At 43.6% G+C, this 22,291-nt stretch overlaps 1 protein-coding gene and 1 long non-coding RNA gene across 3 annotated transcripts in view; one reads left to right on the top strand and one right to left on the bottom strand.

Annotated features, from left to right (window-relative positions):
• The window catches only part of LOC142572172 (uncharacterized), a 14,705-nt gene extending 8,476 nt beyond the window's left edge, over positions 1–6,229 (top strand). The window contains exons 2-3 of the long non-coding RNA XR_012826009.1: positions 5,055–5,268; positions 6,120–6,229. This is a non-coding gene — a long non-coding RNA (uncharacterized LOC142572172). The remainder of the gene's footprint in view (positions 1–5,054; positions 5,269–6,119) is intronic.
• The window catches only part of LOC142572169 (lysosomal acid glucosylceramidase-like), a 25,449-nt gene extending 3,158 nt beyond the window's left edge, over positions 1–22,291 (bottom strand). The window contains exons 1-10 of one of the 2 annotated variants that reach the window (XM_075681099.1): positions 21,427–22,291; positions 15,875–15,989; positions 13,890–14,072; positions 12,849–13,013; positions 11,063–11,196; positions 9,165–9,337; positions 6,645–6,882; positions 4,582–4,806; positions 1,566–1,729; positions 1,296–1,415 (exon numbers count right to left, since the gene is read on the bottom strand). In XM_075681099.1, the coding sequence (XP_075537214.1) occupies positions 1,296–1,415; positions 1,566–1,729; positions 4,582–4,806; positions 6,645–6,882; positions 9,165–9,337; positions 11,063–11,196; positions 12,849–13,013; positions 13,890–14,072; positions 15,875–15,935 (1,463 nt within the window). In that variant the 5' untranslated portion in view covers positions 15,936–15,989; positions 21,427–22,291. The remainder of the gene's footprint in view (positions 1–1,295; positions 1,416–1,565; positions 1,730–4,581; positions 4,807–6,644; positions 6,883–9,164; positions 9,338–11,062; positions 11,197–12,848; positions 13,014–13,889; positions 14,073–15,874; positions 15,990–21,426) is intronic. The other variant, XM_075681100.1, reaches the window with a different exon arrangement.

Genomic DNA, 22,291 nt, shown 5'->3' with positions numbered 1-22,291 from the left:
TCTTTGAATACAATGTTCTCTATATTGAGCATTTTTTTCACTGAGTTACTGCTTTATCTCAGATTTTCTCTGCATAATATCTCTCACGTCAGCGCTTCACCTAAAAGGGCACGCCGACATAAATATATTTCTTCTAGAAAACCAATAAATATTTAATTCGGGGTGCAAGGACAAAGTTATGTACTGCCTGCGACATTGATTATGTATAATACCTGTCATGCTGTTTAAACAATGCCTCGTGCTTTGTTTAAACTATGTATTTCAGTAAAAATATATAATTCTGCTTTTTTCCAATATCTTATTTGTTTAAGTATGTTTCCTCGTGTGCAATTTTGTCATAGATCTTTCATCCCCCAATGTTTAATATTGCATCTTGGATCTTCGATAGCTGAAATTTTATTTCATCATTGCATTCTGGCATAACTAGTCTCTGCGTTCTTTTCCTTATGTTGGGAGTTTGCACTTGTTTTCTTGGCCCCAGATGCCATCAAAAATCTTGTTGTGGCTTTTGTTCTGGAGGTCGTTGCCTGTCTGCGACAAGTAAAAAGTATTCACTAACTTAAGTTCCGGTTGTGTGTGTTTTTTCCTGTACATGTCGAATTCTTTCGCTGGACGCATAATCATGACATGGGAACATATATTTGGCAGGAAGATTACTTGGAGGGGTCAGAACCATATGCCTCTACACCATCCCGCTTATATCCGAGCGAAGGCGCTAAGTGTAGTGAAAATTACTAAAAAAAATGCTTATTAACAAGGAAAAATTGAAAAAGAATCAAATGGTGAATGATGTGATGTCACACTTAAGTGCGAGATTGCAAAAAAAAAAGAAATGAAATTAAAATTCGAACACCGTTCACGCTTATTACAAAGCGCAAGCACTCAGTACAAAGTGAAAACCAAGCTAAGAGGAGAAATTAAAAAAAATTGCAACAGTTGAAAACAAGATATGCCATGAATACAGAAAGTTTCGCTGATATACTAACCTTTGTATGTTATAAGAATCACGAAAGCAATCACATGGACCACAGTTGGAGAAACCTTTGCATATATGCTAATATTTATATTTATATCAATCAGTAAGTCAATTACGTTCATCCCAATTAAAGGAAGGTTCGCAGGTATAGCACTTTATGTTATAACCATCATTAAGTCAATCACATCGATCCCGATATAGTCGCGGCGTAGAGAGGCCAGTTTTAGTACGTACTGTCTGCGCTATGCGGATGTCGTCTTGCTCCTGACGTTAAACACTTGAGGTTTTGTTTCGGTAAAAGAAAACAAGACATACTCACGTGTTGACGGCGATGACTACGGCTACCAGATCTGGCGTCAAGAAAGCTGCGTACTTCAGCTTATCTGAACCTTGCTTCAGACGAGACCCAATCCTGACACTGCCCCTCGGAAGAAATTTACTGCGGGAAAAAGGAGGGACTCATCAAATTGGTTTCAGCTCAAGCCATTGTATTCACTAGAAGACATTGTACACTTAGCATACGTAATTCAATATATGGAGCTTGAGCAAGAAAATTTATCGTTATGCCTTCAGATAGGAAAGTGCTTACCTGAAGTGGCCCAGCGCGTAATACATTGGCTGCTTGTAAAACTCTTCAGCAGTGGAATTCACGATAATGGGCGAGTCGACAAAGTTTTTAGCCCAGTTGGGGCCACCATGAGTATTTAAAGCCAGGTTCCAGTCCGTCCACCCACTAGCCCAATGGTTGAGGTCCTGCGCGCCATCAATAAAGAAAGCGCACATGTAGTACATCGCAGAACATTTGCAGAGTTGTTGGTGTAAAATGTTTATGATGTGAGAAGTCGCCATAGCCCGATCGTTTCAGTCATAGAACAGTGGCCTCTTGATTCGCTTAGCTACGAGGGAAATCCCGACGAAAGTTGTTTTATTGCGATAGCAATTATGCTGAGCAATTATGAAAGCGCTCGTCCGTGTCTCTTCTTGTGCCGTCTGTTTGGCGCTTTAGTACTTCAGTAGCAATTAAGCTGTGGTGCAGTGAAATGATCAAGCGAGCTCTCGAGCGGCAGATGACCGGATGTCTCGTCCTCTAGCCCGGTGGTCGTCGCCGAGTATGTCTGCTGTCCGCGCTGCTGAGCGCATGTACGACTCCTGCGCCCTATCTTGAAGGTTATCTGCAGCGGGTGCAGAGATTGGTTGAGCCAAACTGACTTATCGCTTCATGTGCGCTGCCTTCTCGTGTGCCTAGTGTTAAGGCATGCATAATCTCAAATTTTGGAGACATGTTGAAGCGAGAGGCAGCACGAAGCGTTCGCTCCCCGAGGTCGGCGCTCTTTACGACGCCAACATTGCAGCAGCAAGTGTTTGCGGTCGTCAAGTGATATCTGTTCATGTTTGCCTGTGCGCACATGATACTGTGCTTGTTAATTTAGTTGGTAAGCGAATGTTTACTGCAATTGTACGGCCACTAAATCTACGAACTTCATACCCCTGTAACACAGGACGTCTTAACGTCATTGAAATCAAATTGCATTAGCATTGAATGACATTGTTCAGCTGCGACACAGCAATATTTAATGCCATTTAAATCGAATGACCCGCAATCGAATGAGTCCGAGAAACTCATGCGGCTTCGCACTCAAAGCGAATGCATACTCTCTACCTCAGATACAAGATATATGGCATTGAGCGTTCGTAATTGGTGAAGTGTTTATGCAGAAAAGTAATTAATTTAGCGTGATTTAAGGTATCTGTCATTTTAACGCAAGTAAAGTTGTGCGCCAGGCTGCCACAAAATGTTTTTACTCTCCACCTCAGCGGCGTCTGGCCGCCGTCGCTTTATTAGTCGGTCATACTGTAAACAATCGGGCACCAGTATGCACGTGTGTTTTCGGCGTCTCGAATGGCATCAACTGGACGAACGCACTGGGCCCAGGCGGAGACGTTTACTCTCATAAGGTTCTGGCAAAATAACATAAAGGGCCTCCATAAAGCCAAACGAAATAGCAAGTTATATATGCCTTGATCGTGGAAGAGCTGCGCAAGGTCGGAATAGACAAAACTTCGAAGACACACGGAACGCTTGCTTGAACTAACTTGCTTCAAGGTTTGGCCGAGTACCTTCAAACTAACACTCCTTCCTTCCAAATAACTAACGTTCTCGGCGAACTGTGGAAGCAGTAGCCATCATGGCTGCAGCAGCGAACAAGTTTGCGTGAATGTGCTGCTCAATTTCGTTACCGAGTCTTGCTTCTGCGTATACTTCACGATCGAGCCTCTTCCTCTAGTGTGCTTTGCTCGCAATGCAAATACAAATCAACTAACCACTTCACCTGCTGCAAGTGAGCGTCGTCGTCCACCGCTGACATGTCAGTAATAGTGGCACGTGTGTTTATTTCCGCTTTACCGTTCACGCGTTTTCTCACCTTCACGTCTACGCGCAGCGATGCGCGTGGCGTCGCTGGACGCGTCGCGATAATTATAATATTTGGGATTTTACGTGCCAAAACCACTTTCTGATTATGAGGCACGCCGTAGTGGAGGACTCCGGAAATTTTGACCACCTGGGGTTCTTTAACGTGCACCTAAATCTAAGCACACGGGTGTTTTCGCATTTCGCCGCCATCGAAATGCGGCCGCCGTGGCCGGGATTCGATCCCGCGACCTCGTGCTCAGCAGCCCAACACCATAGCCACTGAGCAACCACGGCGGGTGACGCATCGCGATCATAGACGCATCTCAAATATTGTGTGACACGAGGTATAAATAGGGGACCATCGCTTGCGCAGGCGCAGTCCGACGAAAGCCGTACGTGAACTTTGCTGTTTTCGCCGTCACCGAGTCCGTTCGTTTGCTTCCGGGCGCAAATTCACCCATTGAACTCTCTACGTGTATTGCCGACGTAGTGTTGGTAGTGTCCCGTTCTGTCTGCCTGCGTGCCAGCCAGCTCGCCGCCACCTACGTGACAATATCGTTTGTGTTCAGTCTATCGGCTATGGCTACTAAGCTGGCTAAGCATTTTTTGGCTTATAGTAGCCAGACATTTTGAAATAGCAGTCCGATATGCGTGTTATTTTAGCGAAGCGATATCACATTTATTTTAAAATAAACATATTGACTTTTCAGACACTCTACACATTGCTCTGCTTTTCTCGCCATTTTTTTTTAGCGATCGCCATTGCTATCGTGCCCGAATGACATTTTCTTCCTGTGTAGCACCACTACGGGTCGAATAGCATTCATTTCACCAAATGTCATTCGAATCTAGTGACATTAAAGCATCCAGTGTGACAATGGCATTACTTCGTTTATTACTTCGTATTACTTTGCTGTCACTATAAATGCTTCCTCTTGCGAACGCAACTGCGACCTTTTTTTTTTCGATGGAACAATTGTATCAGTACTGCTATAGTTACTGATTTCAGCAGCTGATTTAAAATATGGACTATATGTGCGTTCTTGGGAAGGATTGTTCACTTTAAGTCATCCTTCGTTGTTATTCACTGAATGGTGTCCACACTTCATATGACGCTTGCAATATGCTGAAGCTCTCTCACAGTCTCATGCAGCAGGTATGACATTCTACTATTAGAGAAAGAGGGCCTCACCTGGAGTATATCGATGGCGTACTCCTCAGCGCGTTCCCAACTGCCTAGCATGACTTTCTCCCCTCTTTTACTTCTATATCCAGTGCAGGCCTCGGACGGCAGGATAAACTTGTCCGGGTGGTTCTTGTGAACCTTGTCGAGGACCCATGGTCCGATTACACGATTCATGTACCAATGAACAGCGATTCCTTGGACGTACTTTGCCACTTCAGGGTCTCCCAAAACCTTTGTATAAAAAAGGGAGTGAATAGAAATAAAATTTCAGTATTCTGCCAAAATTAACTCAGCAGTCGGCACTGGATTGCCTTGTTTTGTTAACCGTCTCATTTGCCACTTTCCATCGACTCATCGTTTACATGGTAAAATAAATAAGGTTACTCAGTAATCTGTATTGATAGAAGTCATGTGTACACCCTATATAGAAAAAAAGGAAAGGAGCTGCCCATTGCCAACAACGGCCTTTTTTGCTTCAGACTGTACATCTTCAGTGAAGTAATAAGTCTACTGGATATATCCCTCACGAGGGAGAAAAAACAATTGAAGTTCAGATAGAACAATATGACAGTACATGGAACTGGTACGAAGAGCTGAATCCATCAAAGACGCAATATTTAACAAGCCATTCAGGGTCTGTCGATAAAAATTGCAGATGCGTAACAGCCCATCTTCCGATGCACCGAGCCTTAGGTAAATATCCTTCAACATCAATGACCAGCAAACTACGATGAGCGTGCTTGCAATATTCTAACTCAGCACTCGTATATACGGATAACGACAGCATGATAGCAGTAGAAGCGAAGACGGCGACACGGCACAGTGCTGTTACATCATGTGCTCGTGTTGCTTTCGTAATCTTAAAGGAACACTGAAGAGAAACAAGAAGCTCTGTGGTCGCACCCGAAATCCCAAGTTTAAAGGGACGCTCTCGTGTAAAATCTGCAAGAAAAAACCTCCTGCATGCGTGCCTGCAACACCTTGTGTTCCCCGAAGGTTCAGTTATAGCCCGCAAAGAAACTTTAGGTCTCCTTATCGCATTCTTAAAGGGACACTAAAGTGAAAAATGATTTCTTCTGAATCAGTAAATTACCGTTCTACAACACCAAAAACACCACTCTTACAACGATAAGACGTTTGGTAAACCAGAAAAAGCGCAAGAACGAAATACGGGTGGCGACGCCTACTTATGTTCCTGCACCTGGGGGCTGTGACGTCTTGGATTTTGATGGTATATTCTAGGGCCTACTAAATATATATAGCGGTACAGATTGGCTACATTATATTCTAAAGTAAACAAGTATTAAACATGGCAAGTTTCGGGAACCTTTATTCAGCCAACGCGGCCCAAATGCGAAAATATACTTTGGAATCCCTGACGTCACGCTGACGTTCTGGCGCTGGGGTTTCGGCGCGAAATTCAAATACTGATACTTGGACCTGCATTTTTTCATCTAATATTGAAACTATTTTTTGAAATGACGGCCTGCAGGGTTCTCAAACAATGCTTTATTTGTCTAAACTGATTTATTGTTTCCCTTTAGTGTCCCTTTAAGAGACTGGTCTGATGAACGTGCGGTGAAACACCGCAGTGATACTATAAGTGACGCTTGAGCGGCGCGATTGTCGGCCTTGATCGCCAGGCTGAACCAGCCTGTTGCTACATGCCGTCTTCGTCGTCGCCGGCCGTATTTAGTTTTGTGTGTGTGTGTGTGTGTGTGTGTGTGTGTGTGTGTGTGTGTGTGTGTGTGTGTGTGTGTGTGTGTGTGTGTGTGTGTGTGTGTGTGTGTGTGTGTGTGTGTGTGTGTGTGTGTGTGTGTGTGTGTGTGTCACTAGGCCTCCTCCCGCGCTAAGAGTTGCTCTTATGGTAACGTAGAAACGTAACTTACCAATGCAGGTCAACTTATTTTTCTCTTTATTCTACCGCTAAGATCGGTCGTTAACATCAAGTCTAGCAAGCTCGCGGTTTTTTTGGCTCCGAAGAACCATGATGATTCATTACGTTCTATTCAAGCGGCGTGAACAATTCTTGCGTAAAGTGATGGCGGTGTAATATACATTGCACGCACCACGCTTGTCCAGCGTCGAATCGCGAGGCGGTTGTCATCGAGCATCATAAGCTTCAGGTTGCCGTAGCCCGCGTTGTTCAACGCTGGTCCCAGATCATACTTGATGAAGTCTCTCTCGGTCTGCGGTGTAAAGCCGAGGGTCTGCCAGGGATAAAATGGTATGAAGCCAGAGGACGGCTCGTTCTGCACCGTCAGACCCCAGATGGGAATGCCTTCTCTCTCGTACTCCTGCACAAACCTGAAGGCACGCGCAAACCTGAGGTGTCGTGCTATGTTAGCCATAGGCGTGTAAGCGAACACAGTTTGCTGTGCGCAGATACAACACGATGAAGCAGCCTTATGTTTGCTCTGTTCGTGATATAAGCGGCACGAAACGGCGGACAAAGCGTCCACCTTTTTTCACAAACCTATATCCACCACTGTGATGTATTCGCTAACGCAAGCGCATGTTAAAAGCATTCAACGCAGGTGCCCGTACAATTAACGATGAAGAGCAGTTAGGTAATGCCTTCGCATTCCTCATCTGTCGTCTGCTAGCATCATTGGTAGTTGGCGATATATAAATAGCGATATTTTCTCAAAAGGCGGCGTTTGCAATGTTATTCCTGCTTTCAGTCTAACAGCACCGTAAGAACTCGACCCCTTCGTGTATTCCAAGCAGCCCCTTATTGTTCTGCTACCTCGCTTCATAAACCTTTAGCAACTAGCACTGCTTTCTTTCCGAGTCATCGTCATCATCATAATCAGCCCATTTTATGTACACTGCAGGACGAAGGCCTCTCCCTGCGATCTGCAATTACCCCTGTCCTGCACCAACTGATTCCTACTTGTGACTTCGAATTTCGTAATGTCATCACCCTACCTAGTTTTCATCCGCCCTCGACTGCGCTTCCCTTCTCTTGGCACCCATTCTATAACTCTAATGGTCCACTGGTTATATAACCGTCATATTACATGGCCTGCTGAGCTCCATTCTTTTCTATGAATGTCAATTAGAATATCGGCTATCCCCGATTGCTCTCTGATCCACAACGCTCTTCCTGTCTCTTAACGTTCTGCCTAATATTGTTCGTTCCATCGCTTTTAGCGCGGTCCTCAACTTGTTCTAGAGCTTCTTTGCCAACCTCCAAGTTTCTGCCCCAAATGTTAGCACCGGTAGAATGCATTGATTGTGCACCATTCTTTTCAGTGATAGTGGTAAGCTTCCAGTCAGGATCTGACAATGTCAGATCAAACCCATTTTTATTCTTCTGTAAATTTCATTTTCATGATCAGGGTCCCCTGTGAGTAATTGACCAACGTAAACGTACTCATTCACAGACTCTAGGGGCTGACTGGCGATCCTGAACTCTTGTTTTCTTGCCAGGCTATTGAGCATTGTCATTGTCTTCTGCATATTAACCTTCAACCCCACTCTAATTACGGCTAATATCGGAGATGGAGACGCAGTGCACTGTTTTTATGTTCTATGTAATCAAAATGGAAATCTTCTATGTTTTACATGTTGGGTGTGGTGAAAGACAGCGCATCTAGCCTTGGGCGCTGCTGCTCGAAAGGTGACAGGGAAGCGACGGAGGCGTTGGCTGTGCAATGTGCGCCAGTGATGTGCGTCCCTCGCGGCGGTCCATGATGCTGATAAGATGACCTGGCACCACAGGCATTTGGTTGTTCGTATGTGGCACGTTTGAGAGCACTGCAATCGCGGCGCGTGAGTAGGCATTTACGTGCTTTTCATCTCATAATATCTTGAGGGCTTTTTTTTTGCACACACACAAAAAAAGTTATTGCATAGCAAATAGTAAGTTCAAATCTGCTGAATTCGATCTTTCTTCATATGTTCCACAACTTTCTTATTGGAAGTGGTGCTCTAAAATCAACACCTGCGAAGTTGAATAATTAATCGTGATTTGTGGTGCAATTAGGCAGAATCAAAAATATTATGACTTGCTCAATGAAATATCTAAGAACATGCCTTCGGCCGCGTCCTCATACGGTGTTTCTTCGTATTTCTAAACATTTACTAAAGTTAGCTGGTACACCCTGTATGTGAACGATATGAGAATTGTTAGGCGGCTTCCATTTGCGTGGTGTTTATATATGTACAGATTAATAATAATAATAATAATAATAATAATAATAATAATAATAATAATAATAATAATAATAATAATAATAATAATAATAATAATAATGATGATGATGATGATGATGATGATGATGATGATGATGATGATGATGATGATGATGACGATGGTGGTGGTGGTGGTGATGATGATATGTGGATGAGGCAGAAATTAGTTTTATGAGGAATGGCTTGCGCGATATTGATGACGCTATTCCACTTTGAAACGGAGGCGGGCCCAAACCGAATGCTGAGTAGCTATGTCGGCTTCGTGCCAGCTACTCAGGTGCGACATTTCGCCCCGGTGCCATCAGGGTACAGGGTGCACCGTGAAGTCCTATAATGGCGCAATGCACACGAAGAAAAGGTACTCGTAAGTGTCAGCGCAGAGCGTATACCTGACGAAATATGCTGCCCAAGTTTTGTAGAAAGGTCCACCCGGGAGTCCTTTGAGAAACCCAGAACCCTCCAACTTTTGGCTCGTCTTCATCCATGCAGGGCTGCTCCAGGGACTTCCGTAAAACCATATTGTTTTGCGCGACATATGCATTGCTCTTTTGATGTACGGGATCTGCAAAAAATCGGCAGATTTCAGCGATTCTTCCGGTCAATCTCTCAACACATTTACTAAAACATCCATTACTTATCCCAACAAACCCCAACGCGCCCAACATTGTGCCATTCCAAAACTCTGCATTTTCAAGCTTTCAATTAAGGCCGCAGTAAAATTCGGCGCCAATGCTACGCATTTTTGCAGTAAATATAGGGAGGGAATACTGAGATCTAATTAGGCGCAGAGAAGCAACGGGAGCCTGCTCTGTGTGTTATTACAAATCAGCGCTTTCTTTCTTTAATTTTATTTTCTGGTTTTCTAACACCACTCATAGATTCAACTGCAGTACACTGAGTCGGTAAGATAAAAGTAATTCAGTCATGAAAATTCTAAGTGGATTTCACCAGTCTGCGCCGACTGAAATTTGTTTCTCCATACTGCCTACGAAATGATGCTTCTTGCATAAAGTGTGCCATGCCACTACTGCGCCATGACATTGCTTAAGGGGCATGAAAGTTGGCAAGCTGTTTTACGCAGTACAAAAGAAATCGTGGCGACGCTGCTTGCCGCTGCAGTCTTTGGCCGCGTTCGTTCATGGCATAACAGCCAGCGAAACAGCCCTTGTGACAATCAACAGAATCCAAATGAATCCGATGCTTAGGCCCCAACCGCAAGGATACAAAGGGTTAGGTGACTATGCTGGCTGTGCGAATGCGTGATCTACGCAGTAGTTTTACTTAAAGCCCTTCCACACATGTTTTCACCGACCAGGTGTATGGAGGGGCTTTAGTTTTGCTTATCGAGGGTCGATGCATCATACAGCACTCAACAGAATAAAAGGTAAGCAATGTCCACTACTTACTCCTGTTGATTGCTTGCAACTTTATTCATTGCTATGTATGACTTTGTTTTCAATGAAATTTCTTGTTGCTGAGTTTAGTGTCGGGCTGTATAAGCTCACGCACGGTGATCGGGTATCAGGCCGCGGTTTGTGCTCTTTCTCGACTACATCTTTGGCAATACATGTGTTTGCTAAAGCTCGCGGTAAAGAAGCTCCATGCGAACTGACAAGCGGCCTATAACCTTTACACCTTGTCCTGCGAGCGTATATCAGTGAGCGTATTTTTTACACGTTCTCCAAACACAGGAGCAGGCGCTCAACAAGTAGATTTGCCTGCACCAATGGCTGCTTCGAAATGCTGAAGTGCATTCCCCCTACTAAAGTACAGTGCTCGTTTTCTCCCTTCTTTCTTTCTTTTGGCTAATTTATCCCCTTCCACCACTGCAGGGCGGCAAACTGGACGTGTGTCTGGTTAATTTTCCTGCCTTTGTTATTCCTCTCTTTCTCCCAGCCTATACAAAAATAGCTGCAGCGAACCTGCGCACGCGCAGAAGCCACATTATACGCTTTGGTGCTCTTGCGCTCTTCTATGCCCTATTTTTACCGGGAAGATAACATCGTCTATAGCTTTAGGTTGTTTAATTCAAAAACTCCCTAATGTGACCGCTCTGCAGGACTGTAAGCACCTATAATGCACAAGATGTTAAAGAAGCGCTTTTGTGTATCACTGAATAGGAGTCACTAATATCAGTGTTAATATGCATAACGAAAATTCCATTGCACGAAAGCTCAGCGCTGGCAACAAGCACTGACAGACTGTAATTCTCAAAATAAATGGCAGAGGGAGGTTAGCTTAGGAAATCATGCATAAGTAAGGTTTCGCTAATAATTATTACCAGTACCTTGAGGTGGATGTCTTCCGCGGCGAGAGTGAAGTTGAGCAGAAAGAAGTCGTTTGGAGAATCGTCATAGGTGTACTTGCGCACTGAGAAGTCAGTGCTAGCCATTGGTATCCTGGCAATGCTGTACTCTATTCCTGTCGCCAGAACGGAGATAATATCAATAGGCAATTTGCTTGCATGTAAAAACCAAATCTTAGGAAACAATTTGCTACGGTCGTAAGTACAGTGTGCGATATGCACATTAAATTTACAAGCAGGAGACTATTAAAAGGCTACAGGCATCAATCGCAATCATGGTATCCCATTAACAAATGTACTATTTGCCGTAAATATTACCATACGCCACTTAAGCAAAGAGAAGTATAATAAATAACAACATCGATTTACAGTATCTTCCTGCGATGTGTACTTAATGACTAGGGCGGGAACTAAGTCGACGACAACGGATGGTCGACTTTATTCCCGTCCCTGTCATTAATGAGTTTTAGAATAGGAGCCCCAACAGTTTGGGGCCACAAAGAAGTTTGCGGGTGTTAGCGTTGAGACATGTAGGACTAAAGAGTTTTAGAATAGGGCTTTGCGTTTGCGATAGCGTCTTGCGCTGATAGCGCCACTGCGGCATCAAGGAAAAGCTGTTAAAATGATTAAATAAAATATGCCATTTTACGATAAGAGCAATTTTGACTTTCGTGTTCTCGCGTTTGATTACAATTTAAAGTTTATTCGATTAGCAGCAAGCAATTAGTTGGGCTTTGTTTAGAGTAACCAACTTTACGTGCCTTCACCAGCAAAGCTAAGCCGTGTTAGGCCTACGAGCCATAATACCGACAATTGAATTCGGAATTAGCGGTGTCTAATGAATCAATTTTCATAACACACGCTATAGTTGAGAGAAAGCGACAACCGGAGTCACTTGTCCTAGCTTGCGAACTTCACGCGTTACCACGAATTGAGCCCAGTTTATTGCTAGGTTAGAGCCTTCGCTTCGATGGGTGCCGCCATGTTTGTTTACGCAAATATTTAGCGGCAGCTTTTGGGGCTCCCGCTAAATCAGTGATATAGCTGCCCGACGCAAAACCGAACCGCAGTTTGCGGCTCGCGCATGCGCAGTGGCTTCGACGCTATTTTGGGGGGCCCCAAATGTTCGTAGTCCCTATTCTAAAACTCTCTATTAAGTACACAGCTCAAGAAGATACTGTGAACTAGCCCAATTGATTGCTCTTTTGAACAATATCTAGTCTAATTTAATTAGCCATCTCTGATAAACATCTCTGATACAAATTGAAACAGAACGAAGGCTTCGCAGCAAGTGTTCAGCTGTGGACAAACAATGTAGTGTCAGCCTGGAGGCAACGTTTAAACAAGAGTACTTGTCTTCGTCAGCGCAAGGAAACGAGTCCCCTTGTCTAAACGATCGCTCCGGGCTTACATTTCTGACGTTCGACCTTTGATGTATAAGCAACAAATTCATAAATATGTCACTGTATCAAATGCATTCCCTATCGCTGTTCGCGCGCAGCCTGAGAATGATGATGATGATGATAATGATGATGATAAATATAATGGTAATAATAAAATAGAGATAACATTTAGCACGCAATATAAGACATTTAAACCCATACTTCTCAACCGCGGTTGTCGCGGTCAGACGGCTTTGTATGAAGGTGGGAGCTTTGAAGTTGAAGTGATGAGCGCTTTTAGACATTCTGAATGATTTTCAGGTACGTTGAATGGCCAGTGCCATGCCCCGCAGACGACATTTGTGCCAAAGCACCATTGATGTTACCTGCTGTGGAGTAGTAGGACCCGATAATAGCGTCCTGCAGCTGCATCGAGAGATTTCTCAGATTTAACCCAACTGCGTCAGTGAAGGCGCCTCCGAAACCAAATATTTCCTGGTACGTTTTTCTCGGGTTTATCACAAGCAGCAAAGTGTTGTTGCCTGGTGGATCTGTTGAAAAATAAAATCAGCAGTGAAAGCGGCGAAGAACATTTCTATCTCCCTGCGTTCGTTGAGCGCGAAAAAAGAAGCTAGCAAAACATTTTCATCAGTGCTGGACGTATGCAGGAGTAGGCTGTTCTTTCAGGCCACATTGCCATACAGTTACTTATCATAGTATTAAACAAACCTGGTCCGTCAACTATACAGGTCATTTTAGGCACACATGTACACTATATTGCAATCGAACTGAAAGTTACGCAAGTTCATTGTTCAACTGCAGTGCGCAAAAAAGACGAACACAGGTAGAGTTATAAATAAGCAGCACTTGTTAACAAAGCAGCGCTTGTTTGTTAACTATTCCTGAGTCTTTAGTCTTTCGTGCGCACAGCAGTTCAATAATGTACAGTATCGTTCACACTCGTGTCGTTGTTGCATGTTAAACTCACCTTCAAATGTGCGCGAAACTCTGCTCTCTCTCTCTCTTCGTCCCTATACCCCTTCCCCCAGTTCAGGGTAGCAAACCGGACGTGCGTCTGGTTAACCTCCCTGCCTTCCCTCTCTTTTATTTCTCTTTCTCAGGCAAGCCCTCGACGTCCCTTCGTGGGAGGCTTAGGCCCGGCCATCATAAAGTGCTGGTTCTACAATAAATGTTTATTCCTCCTCCTCTCTTCCTAGCTCTCTCTCAGACACACATTGGAGAGAAACGGAACACGTAAAGACAGCATTCAATACTGTTTTGCTGAAGACGCGTTGAAAAAAACGGTACGACATAGCGATGGTGCCTTACATTAATGGTAGGGCCGTCAGGGTCAAAGAACATATGTCATCACTCAACAGATGCATGTACAGGACTGGATGACCGCATGGGGCCGTCTAGAAACTAACCTCTTTCTTCGCGGAACAATACAGTTTTCTTAAACCGGAGTCCGGCCTTGCTGCTCTCAAAGGCAATCACTGCTCCTTTCGGCAGGGGCCCGATGTCGCCGATGAAGTCACAGTACGTCATGCCGCACACGCACACAGGACTGCCAAAGCCATAGTCCCTTGGCCAGCACTTGGGAGCTGCGACTATTCGATGTGCGATAGACGTAAAATTAGTTGAAACGTGCAGTTTAACCTGTTGGTTTGGTGCCACTGCAATTTTGGCAAGATATATGCAGCGACTGTTGGAACTGCGTGCAACCGACTTGCATTGGTTCCATTTGTGATAGATATCCTCAACTGGCGTAAATATTTCAAGTCCCGTGGAAGGGCTTTCGCGTGCATTTCGATAAATTTAGATGTTTTACGTGTCATTCATAATGAAAGTAATGTGGAGTTCGCATAAAGCCTGAATCATTTCCCTGAAAAGGACGCAGATATATGGAATATTTCGTACACATATGAAACCTTTCAATAGGGAGGGTCGAACGGACCGCTTGTGCTCAAAATTTTCAATACCCTGTGCATTTTCCTAATTGAAGTCTACCTTCGCTCTCGGGCATGAGTACACGACGCCGCGCACTCCATGTTGTATTACGCATTCTAGCTATGCACGCTTATCTGTACAGTAATGCGATGTCCTTTAAAAGAAGTGTATGAACAGAAGCCACAAACCAGAAAGTTTTGGAGGAACTTCCATTGGGCATATAGAATGACAAAAAGTCGGCAAGTTGTGGCTGTCATTCATGCAATGTGTCGTTTCAGCTACATTGCGGATTAGGTGGCTTTTAAGTTGACTTCGTGAAGCGCTTGACACCTCACGCGTCACTTCTCCCCTAAAAATTTTATTTTCAATTCGAAAAATTAATTAGAGTGTCCGTGTTTTTAGACAGCAAAAATTTTATTTTTGGACGTACTTTTTGATGAACTAAGAATTCCCAAGAACCGTGAAACTCCTGCCATCAGCAACCCCAGCCTTGAACATAAAGCTTTTGTAGCTGCGTTATTATGGACTACAAAAAAAAACATGTAGGTAGATTATCATAAGATTATCGTAAGATTACCAAAAATTATGACGTCCATTTGGAGAGGTTGAAAACAGCTTTCTGACGAGCTACTTCCTTTCGCTTATAGAGAAAATATTATCTTGCTTGAAGAAATAAATGAGATAAACTCAAATGAAGAGGAGTATTTTGAACACGCAAATACTAACACAGACTAGAGAAAGAAAAAAAAGACGTAGAAACAACGAACTCGAGTCACAGCATAAAATCGTCCCTAATATTTTCAACACATGTCCGTGTACTAACAAAAAAAAAGTGTTTCAGTGCATAGAAAGCTGTCCTTTAAAGGCAAGTAACTGCTGGCCATAGTAAAAGTATTGTTTCAAGTTGCAATGTAGGCAACATCAAGCAGAAATTGGTGAAAAAATGTTTCCATGTTTCGCGGCAACTTCCCATGTACACAGAATTTCAGTTCAGGGCCTGCAGTCTACAATAGAAATCTTTCGGCTTCTTCAGAACAATGAACACTGTCAACGAGCACTGTAAGGCGCTCAGCACAGTGCAGAACGAAAATTGGTGCTACATGCTTTAGCAAGGCTGTGGTAATAGCAGGGTTAGCACTATTCTCTGTACCAACTTGAAGCTAACGTTGAGCATCCCGTGACAGCTTCGCCACGCCGCCTCCCTGTACGACAATCCTCTACCTGAGGCCACGTTATTAAGGAAGCATGAGCATGGAAGAACCTGGACGTTCTCCTATCTATCGAAATGTCTGTCGGTTGTGACAAGGTCTCTGACAGATATGGAAGAGTTTTGTGAAGCCGATTATGCACCCTGAATGTACTTCTTCTTGACTGCGTTTTCAAGCATGAACGAACACTTCGCTATCTTGAAAGTTTTGATGCTATTTCTTTAATGACCGTCTAAAACGTTAAAGACACTTACCAGATATAAGAATTACAAGCGTAGCTAAGGTTGTCAGCAAGTCTTTTTCCATGGCACACATCTTTCAAATGGAATGCTGAATGTTACTATGTGCTGTCGTTCTTGATGTACATCACTTGAAAAAAAAAAGATTATAATTATAACAATAATCAGACTCTTCAGACTAGAGAACCTATTGTGACATAAATTGGTGTGTTCTCACTACAGTTGCGTTAAGAGGGGAGCTGTTCGCGATTAGAGTTAACAGGAATTCTAAGAAGTTCTCATGTATCAATTACAGCGTGGTGCCACTCACGAAACGCACTGTCTTGTGGCGAATGATCTCAAATTGTCCATGAGGTTATCCCGCAGCACACTTGCGACAACGTTCAACACTTTCGCTTAAATTTAATATAGTCCTGTAACATCGGGTGCTATAGCGTAATGCTATCCCAAACTGTTTCTATTCCATTTCTGCAATCAGCGCTCCACGATTGGTTCAACATTTCTCGGGCTACCCGCGCTTCGCCTATCTGTCACGCGTAGTCACTAAAACCGCGAGAACTCCCTATCTGATATCACGTGTGCGCACTGATTATGCATAGTTGGACGGAACAACACAAAAATAATAATTTCTTATTCCACACCTTTTTCACCATTAGCCCTCCGCTATTGGTCAAACGTATTCGGGCTGCTCCCACTTCGGCTTTCTCTCATGCGATGTCACAAAGTTGCGAAAACTCACCATGTCAATGCGACGCCTACGCTTTAAAGATGCATTAATATGCCGGACAAAACCGAACTTCTTTTTGGAATAGCAGGAGACTGCCCCGTTCGAAAAGATATAGAAGACGTCTGCGCACCGATCGCTCTGGCACTGAATACATAGAGATGCTAGGTTGAGCGGATTCATTTGCATACAATAGAAAGTTTTACAGGGCTGTATAACGCTATCGTGCTCTTTTAAAATGTAGGTACTAAATCACTATGCCAACTCTTATTTTCCGATGAGGACCCATTTTAGCGACATTTTTATATTTCCATTGCACGCCGCCGCGATTTTTGACCAGTCATTGCAAGCTAAGAAAGGAGAAGCAGGCCAATCCCAGACACCAGCACCACCCTCCTCATCCGGTTACCTACTTTCACTGCGCTATCTCGGCCACACAGAAATGCTCTCCATTTCTGCGTAGTCTTCGCCTCTTGTCAGCCAATAAGATGAGAAAAACCTGTTAAATTAGGCAATGCTATTCGCTTTGAAATCAAACAAAAGTGACCTCCTATAAACAAGGAGAGCTTTTTATTGGACGGTTCAAACAACGCTGCAGGTCACCGCCTGATGTTGATGTCGCCGGATGCGCAAGTTAAACGTCATGAGGTTGGAATAGTTTTACGTCATAGGGCTCATTGACACTGGGGAAAGATTAATGTAGTGAGCTCGGCATTGCCATGCCTGAATTATAATTTAGCTAAAATAATTAATTATAGGTAAATAATATATTTCGATTTATTTAGTTATTTATTTATTTATTTATTTATTTATTACAGTATCCTCAGAGCTTCCAATGAAGCATTGCAGAGGGAAGGGGTTCAAGAATACAAACAAAACGTCGAAAACATACAGAGAGAAAGGTCATCGGTATTGCAGCAGACACTGTACGAGGGAAAACATACGCAAATGTAAAGTGTAAGGCTCCACAAAATTGAACAGCAACAACATAAAAACAAACATGATCAGTAAGGGAACAACATGAGGTAAAAAAAAGTTCGGCAGCATGTTACACTCCTGTAACACGTGAAGGCGAAAGCCTGCTGCACACGTGGTAATGCACTAAGTAATATACGATGTGAAGTGCCAGACTTCTTGCAAGACATAACGAGCCGCAGTGTGAAGTAAGCATATGGCGCTGTAGATCGACTTCCTCAACGACACAGGCGAGTCGCTTTCAATTTTATGCTGTCTATATGTTGCCGCCAACAAAAATTGTGGGTAATCTGTATGCCTAATTATTTATGGCTGTGTACATGATCTAAGTAGTTGCCTCAGACCTCATAGTTGTGACTGGTTGATTGAGAGCGGGATATTTAATGAATTTGCATTTGGATATATTAAAATACATGAACCTGCCGTGGTTGCTGCGTGGCTATGGTGCTAGGCTGCTGAACACGAGGTCGCGGGATCGAATCCTGGCCACGGCGGCCGCATTTCGATGGGGGCGAAATGCGAAAACACCCGTGTACTTAGATTTAGGTGCATGTTCAAGAACCCCAGGTGGTCGAAATTTCCGGAGTCCTCCACTACGGCGTGCCTCATAATCAGAAAGTGGTTTAGGCACGTAAAACCCCATAATAAAAACATAAAAAATAAAATACATGCGCTGTTCAGAACACTAGGCGATTATGTAATCGAGATCACTTTGAAGAGCTGTAATGTCAGCAGCATTAGTTATTTTCCTAGAAACAGCGCAGTCATCAGCAAATAGACAAACTGAACTGGTAACATGATGAGCGAAATCATTATTGCAAATAAGGAATAGTGCAGAAGTTAAAACGAATCCTTGAGGTGCACCTGAAGTCCTCGAGTGTATAATATTCGTTGGCAATCACGTGTTGGGTGCAATTTGAGAGAAATTCGCTCATCCAGTTGAAGATTAAAGGGTGAATGTTTAGGCAACTGAGTTTTAGTAAGAACTGTTAGTGAATAACTTCATCAAATTCTTTGGCACAGCTAGAAATACAGAATTTGTTACACAGCCGACCTCTAGGAACTTATGCACTCTTTGGTCAAAACAAGTAATTGGGTTTCGCAGAAGTATTTCTGAAAGTCGTGTTGGGAGCAATGGAAGAAATGGTCGATTCTAGAAACTAGGCAAGATGAATGAAGATGACATGCTGGAATATTTTGTAGGGTACCGACGTATAGGAGATGGGTCTGTATTTTGATTGAGTATGTGAATCAACGGGTTTATAAAACGGGACCACTTTACGCGCCTTTTACTCATTAGGTAATAAATCGTTATTAAGAAATTTAGCAAAACTGTGATGGAGTATAATTAAGCTATATTCAACGGTGTTTTTAGAAAGACTGTGGTTACACCATCAACACCACAGGACAAAGAACTTTTAATTCTAGTTGGGTCATGGGTAACGGAGTCCATCGACAAAAGGGTGCTGTTTTGAAGGAAGGATAGTCTGGAAAACTAATATTGCAGGATGTGTGCTTTACAGTGTGTATTGAAAGACTGAGGGTGTGGTTGAGTACAGTGGCGCATAAGGGAACGGCGACTAGCCCACCTGATATTTTAACTAGAGTCAAAGTCATCTCAATGTCGCTCTTTAGCACGTTCCAGAAGCGCTCAGGGCTAGCTTTTAGTAAGGCAGGTAGGGTTCAGTTGTGAAAAGTAAATTTAGTCGTTTTTACAGCGCCGGCAGACTTCTTTGTCGCGGACGAAAAAGCCATCCATATTTCAGTATTTAGCGGATCTTTTTTTAGCTGAGCGAAAAAAGCCTGCATTTGTGATTAGAAAGACACCTTAAATTTTTGTCACATCAGGGAGCGTTTGAGGACTAATGAATGGTTCTAAATGGGGTATGCCTTCCCACTAAATTCTGGAATGTAGGTTCGTATGAAGCCCACGTTTCGTTAGCCGTTAGCTGAGTGTTTCTGTCAAGCAGGCTGTCCAGAAAGTATGTTAGCTCATTACTGAGAGCGTCATGGTTGCCTCTATCGTAGTCTCTGACAGACACGACGTGCCGTTTAGATTTTGTAGATGGGTTAAGAAAATCAAGTAGCAGTACGTCATTGTCGCTTAGGTCAGACTGGTGAGTTGCTGGCGATGCCGTATCAGCGTGTGTCGATAAACTTAGGTCCTGTAAAGGACACGTGGTAGGTGTGGTTCTTGTGGGATGAATGACTAACCGGATGAAACTGAAATCGGAGCAGACGTGAAGAAAATTGTTTGCCTCGGCTGAAACAGGGCGAGAAAAAGGGGATAAGTGCGACCATTGGATGGTTGGAAGGTTGAAGTCACCAAGAACGAAAATCGGTGCACCAGGAAAGCGATATGAAATTTCGGTTAAACAGTCATACATATTAACGTAAAAGTCGCATTTGCTATCAGGGGTGATCACATACGCCTATAATTATTTTTGTAAAGCTAGCCATTAGGCAGCAGGAGGCAACGTCTAGACTCGAGCTAATGTTCCCAAGAAAATAATTTAGTTTTTATTTAAATTTACCAACACACCATCACCTACTCTATAAACAAGGTCGCGACGATAGACATTGAAGCTCTTGCTACATTGGAATAGTTCGCTAATTGTTATTCTGTGTGATGGACAAGTTTCGCTGAACACAATAATGTCGGCTTCGGTGTCACTAATTAGGGTACACAAGGTGTCTCTTTTTGGAAGATGGCTGCTAATATTGGTCATGCACACACGTGTGTAGACTTCGAGCCACCGCGCCTCGCGTGCTCCTAAGTTTCATCTGCGTAGGCGACCAGAGCAGGTCATGGGGATAGTGATCTTAAGATGGTGGTGACCTAGTACACTGCAATGAAGGGCGCACTGCGCTTTCAACCTTTTCCCTACGAACAGCAATACATGCAAGGAAAGCTATTACCACATACATAATATTGTACCACAGTCGAGTGCCCTAACCGCCTGGCTTTTTGATCTTTCTGGATAATGACACCAACAAAGAATAACGCTTCATGCACAAATCTCGTGTGACATCGTTAAGGCACTATTCTCTGTTTCAGCACCAAAGCATATTTCAGGTTCGTTCTTCAAGATGCTCTCGAACATGTTTAAGAATATTGAATTAACGTGGGAATGGCGCGTTCATAGAGCGCGTAGTCACGCTTGTCTGTCGGCTCCATATGGCTGTTACCTGATTAAAAGTTTGATACTGGCCACACAGTAGCCGCTCGAAAACGTTGCGGAGCTCCCGTAACAACTTTGCTGTAAAGCCGAACCCCCCAGTTCTTATTCTTCTCGCCTGTGGCATAGCAAATACCTCGAATCTGGCAGTTATGATGTCTTGTGGCAGCATGCGAGAGTTTACTGCCAAGTGGTCGGGCTGCTGAGATAGAGCGCAACGTGAATTCTGCGGTTTCACGGGCGTTCTACATTCGCCGCAGTGATCGCGAGCGGCGCTGGCTAAGGCTTTCAGGTATGGCATCGAAAACATGTGCATATATGAACGTGGATGAAAGGACAGCCGTCGCTGTGGCTGGATTGCCGGAGCACTGAATGCGCGTGCAGATGTTGTCGGCTTGGTTAACACCAGTGGCAAGCTTGTCTTCTGTTTTTTCAGTTCAGTTTTCATTTACGTGTAATATTAACAATATTGCAAATTTAACTTTTAATAATTAGACAGTTCGATAAAGAAAATAGTTTATTTGGGCTATGAATTTCTCGCACATCGCTGTTTTTGGATTCATGTTGTTGCAACATATCGATACATTTGAAAACAAAACAATGGAGATCAAATTACGTCGGAGTTTTAGCCGTCGCCGCACTGCAAGATAAGGAGAAAGACCGCTTTCTAATAAAAGTTTATGCCTCACCTGTGCCTAAGAGGCAGAGTCATCCAATTCGGAGTGTCACAACGCTGTGCGCCGCGAAAACTAGAGAACACTGTAAAGCTCTAAACAAGCTGTCAATGCTGTGCAAGGTCAGCTACTACGTAGACGTGTTGAAGATCATGATTCTCGACGACAATGACCTTTTGTTCATTCTTGCGCAGTGTTTATTTTTCTGTAAAGCTTAGTATCGCGGTCACTTAACCCTCACCAGAGCAATTACACAGCAAACAAAACGGCAACAGTTCTTGCCATAAATCACAGCAAGCTTTCTCTAACGAATCGCAACCATTTCTGTAACTAGTCACAGCGCTGCGCGCGCAGCCCACCGACACTGCCGCATGTCGGGAAGCTATTGTCGCGGTGCAAGAGCGCTCGACAAGCAATGATTGTGGACGTGTTTCACAATGCAACAATAGCGCGCTAGTGCGTCGCCCTTTCGTACGTCGTCAAACCTACACTGCGTGCAGAGCACCAATTTCGCGGCGCTTAACAAAGCGACTCAGTGCGAATTTCAGCCTGGTAGATTCCTTTAGTTGGGCATATATTGGACAACGTACTAAGTCAGGTCTAGAAAGGGTTCGTCGTAAATGACGCAAAGCTACACTGTAAACATTTTTACACCCTGAAGGGTGTTTTCTTGTCGCACTGGTTATGATTCTCCCTTGCCGCTAGAGCCTTGCAAAAATTTGTATAGGACGATAATGGCGCTCTAACTAGACGTGCGATCACAAAAGACGTAGTTGAAAACTATGTAACCATTCTGACAACCTTGGGCGCACAGAAATATCCGACACGAGAGTTTCATATCTGTCGCTGTGAAATACTCCTATATATATATATATATATA

This window comes from Dermacentor variabilis, chromosome 2 (genome assembly GCF_050947875.1).
Source record: "Dermacentor variabilis isolate Ectoservices chromosome 2, ASM5094787v1, whole genome shotgun sequence".
Classification (NCBI taxonomy): domain Eukaryota; kingdom Metazoa; phylum Arthropoda; class Arachnida; order Ixodida; family Ixodidae; genus Dermacentor; species Dermacentor variabilis.
Note: the sequence above shows the minus strand (reverse complement) of the source record. Positions and strands in the feature narration are given on the sequence as shown.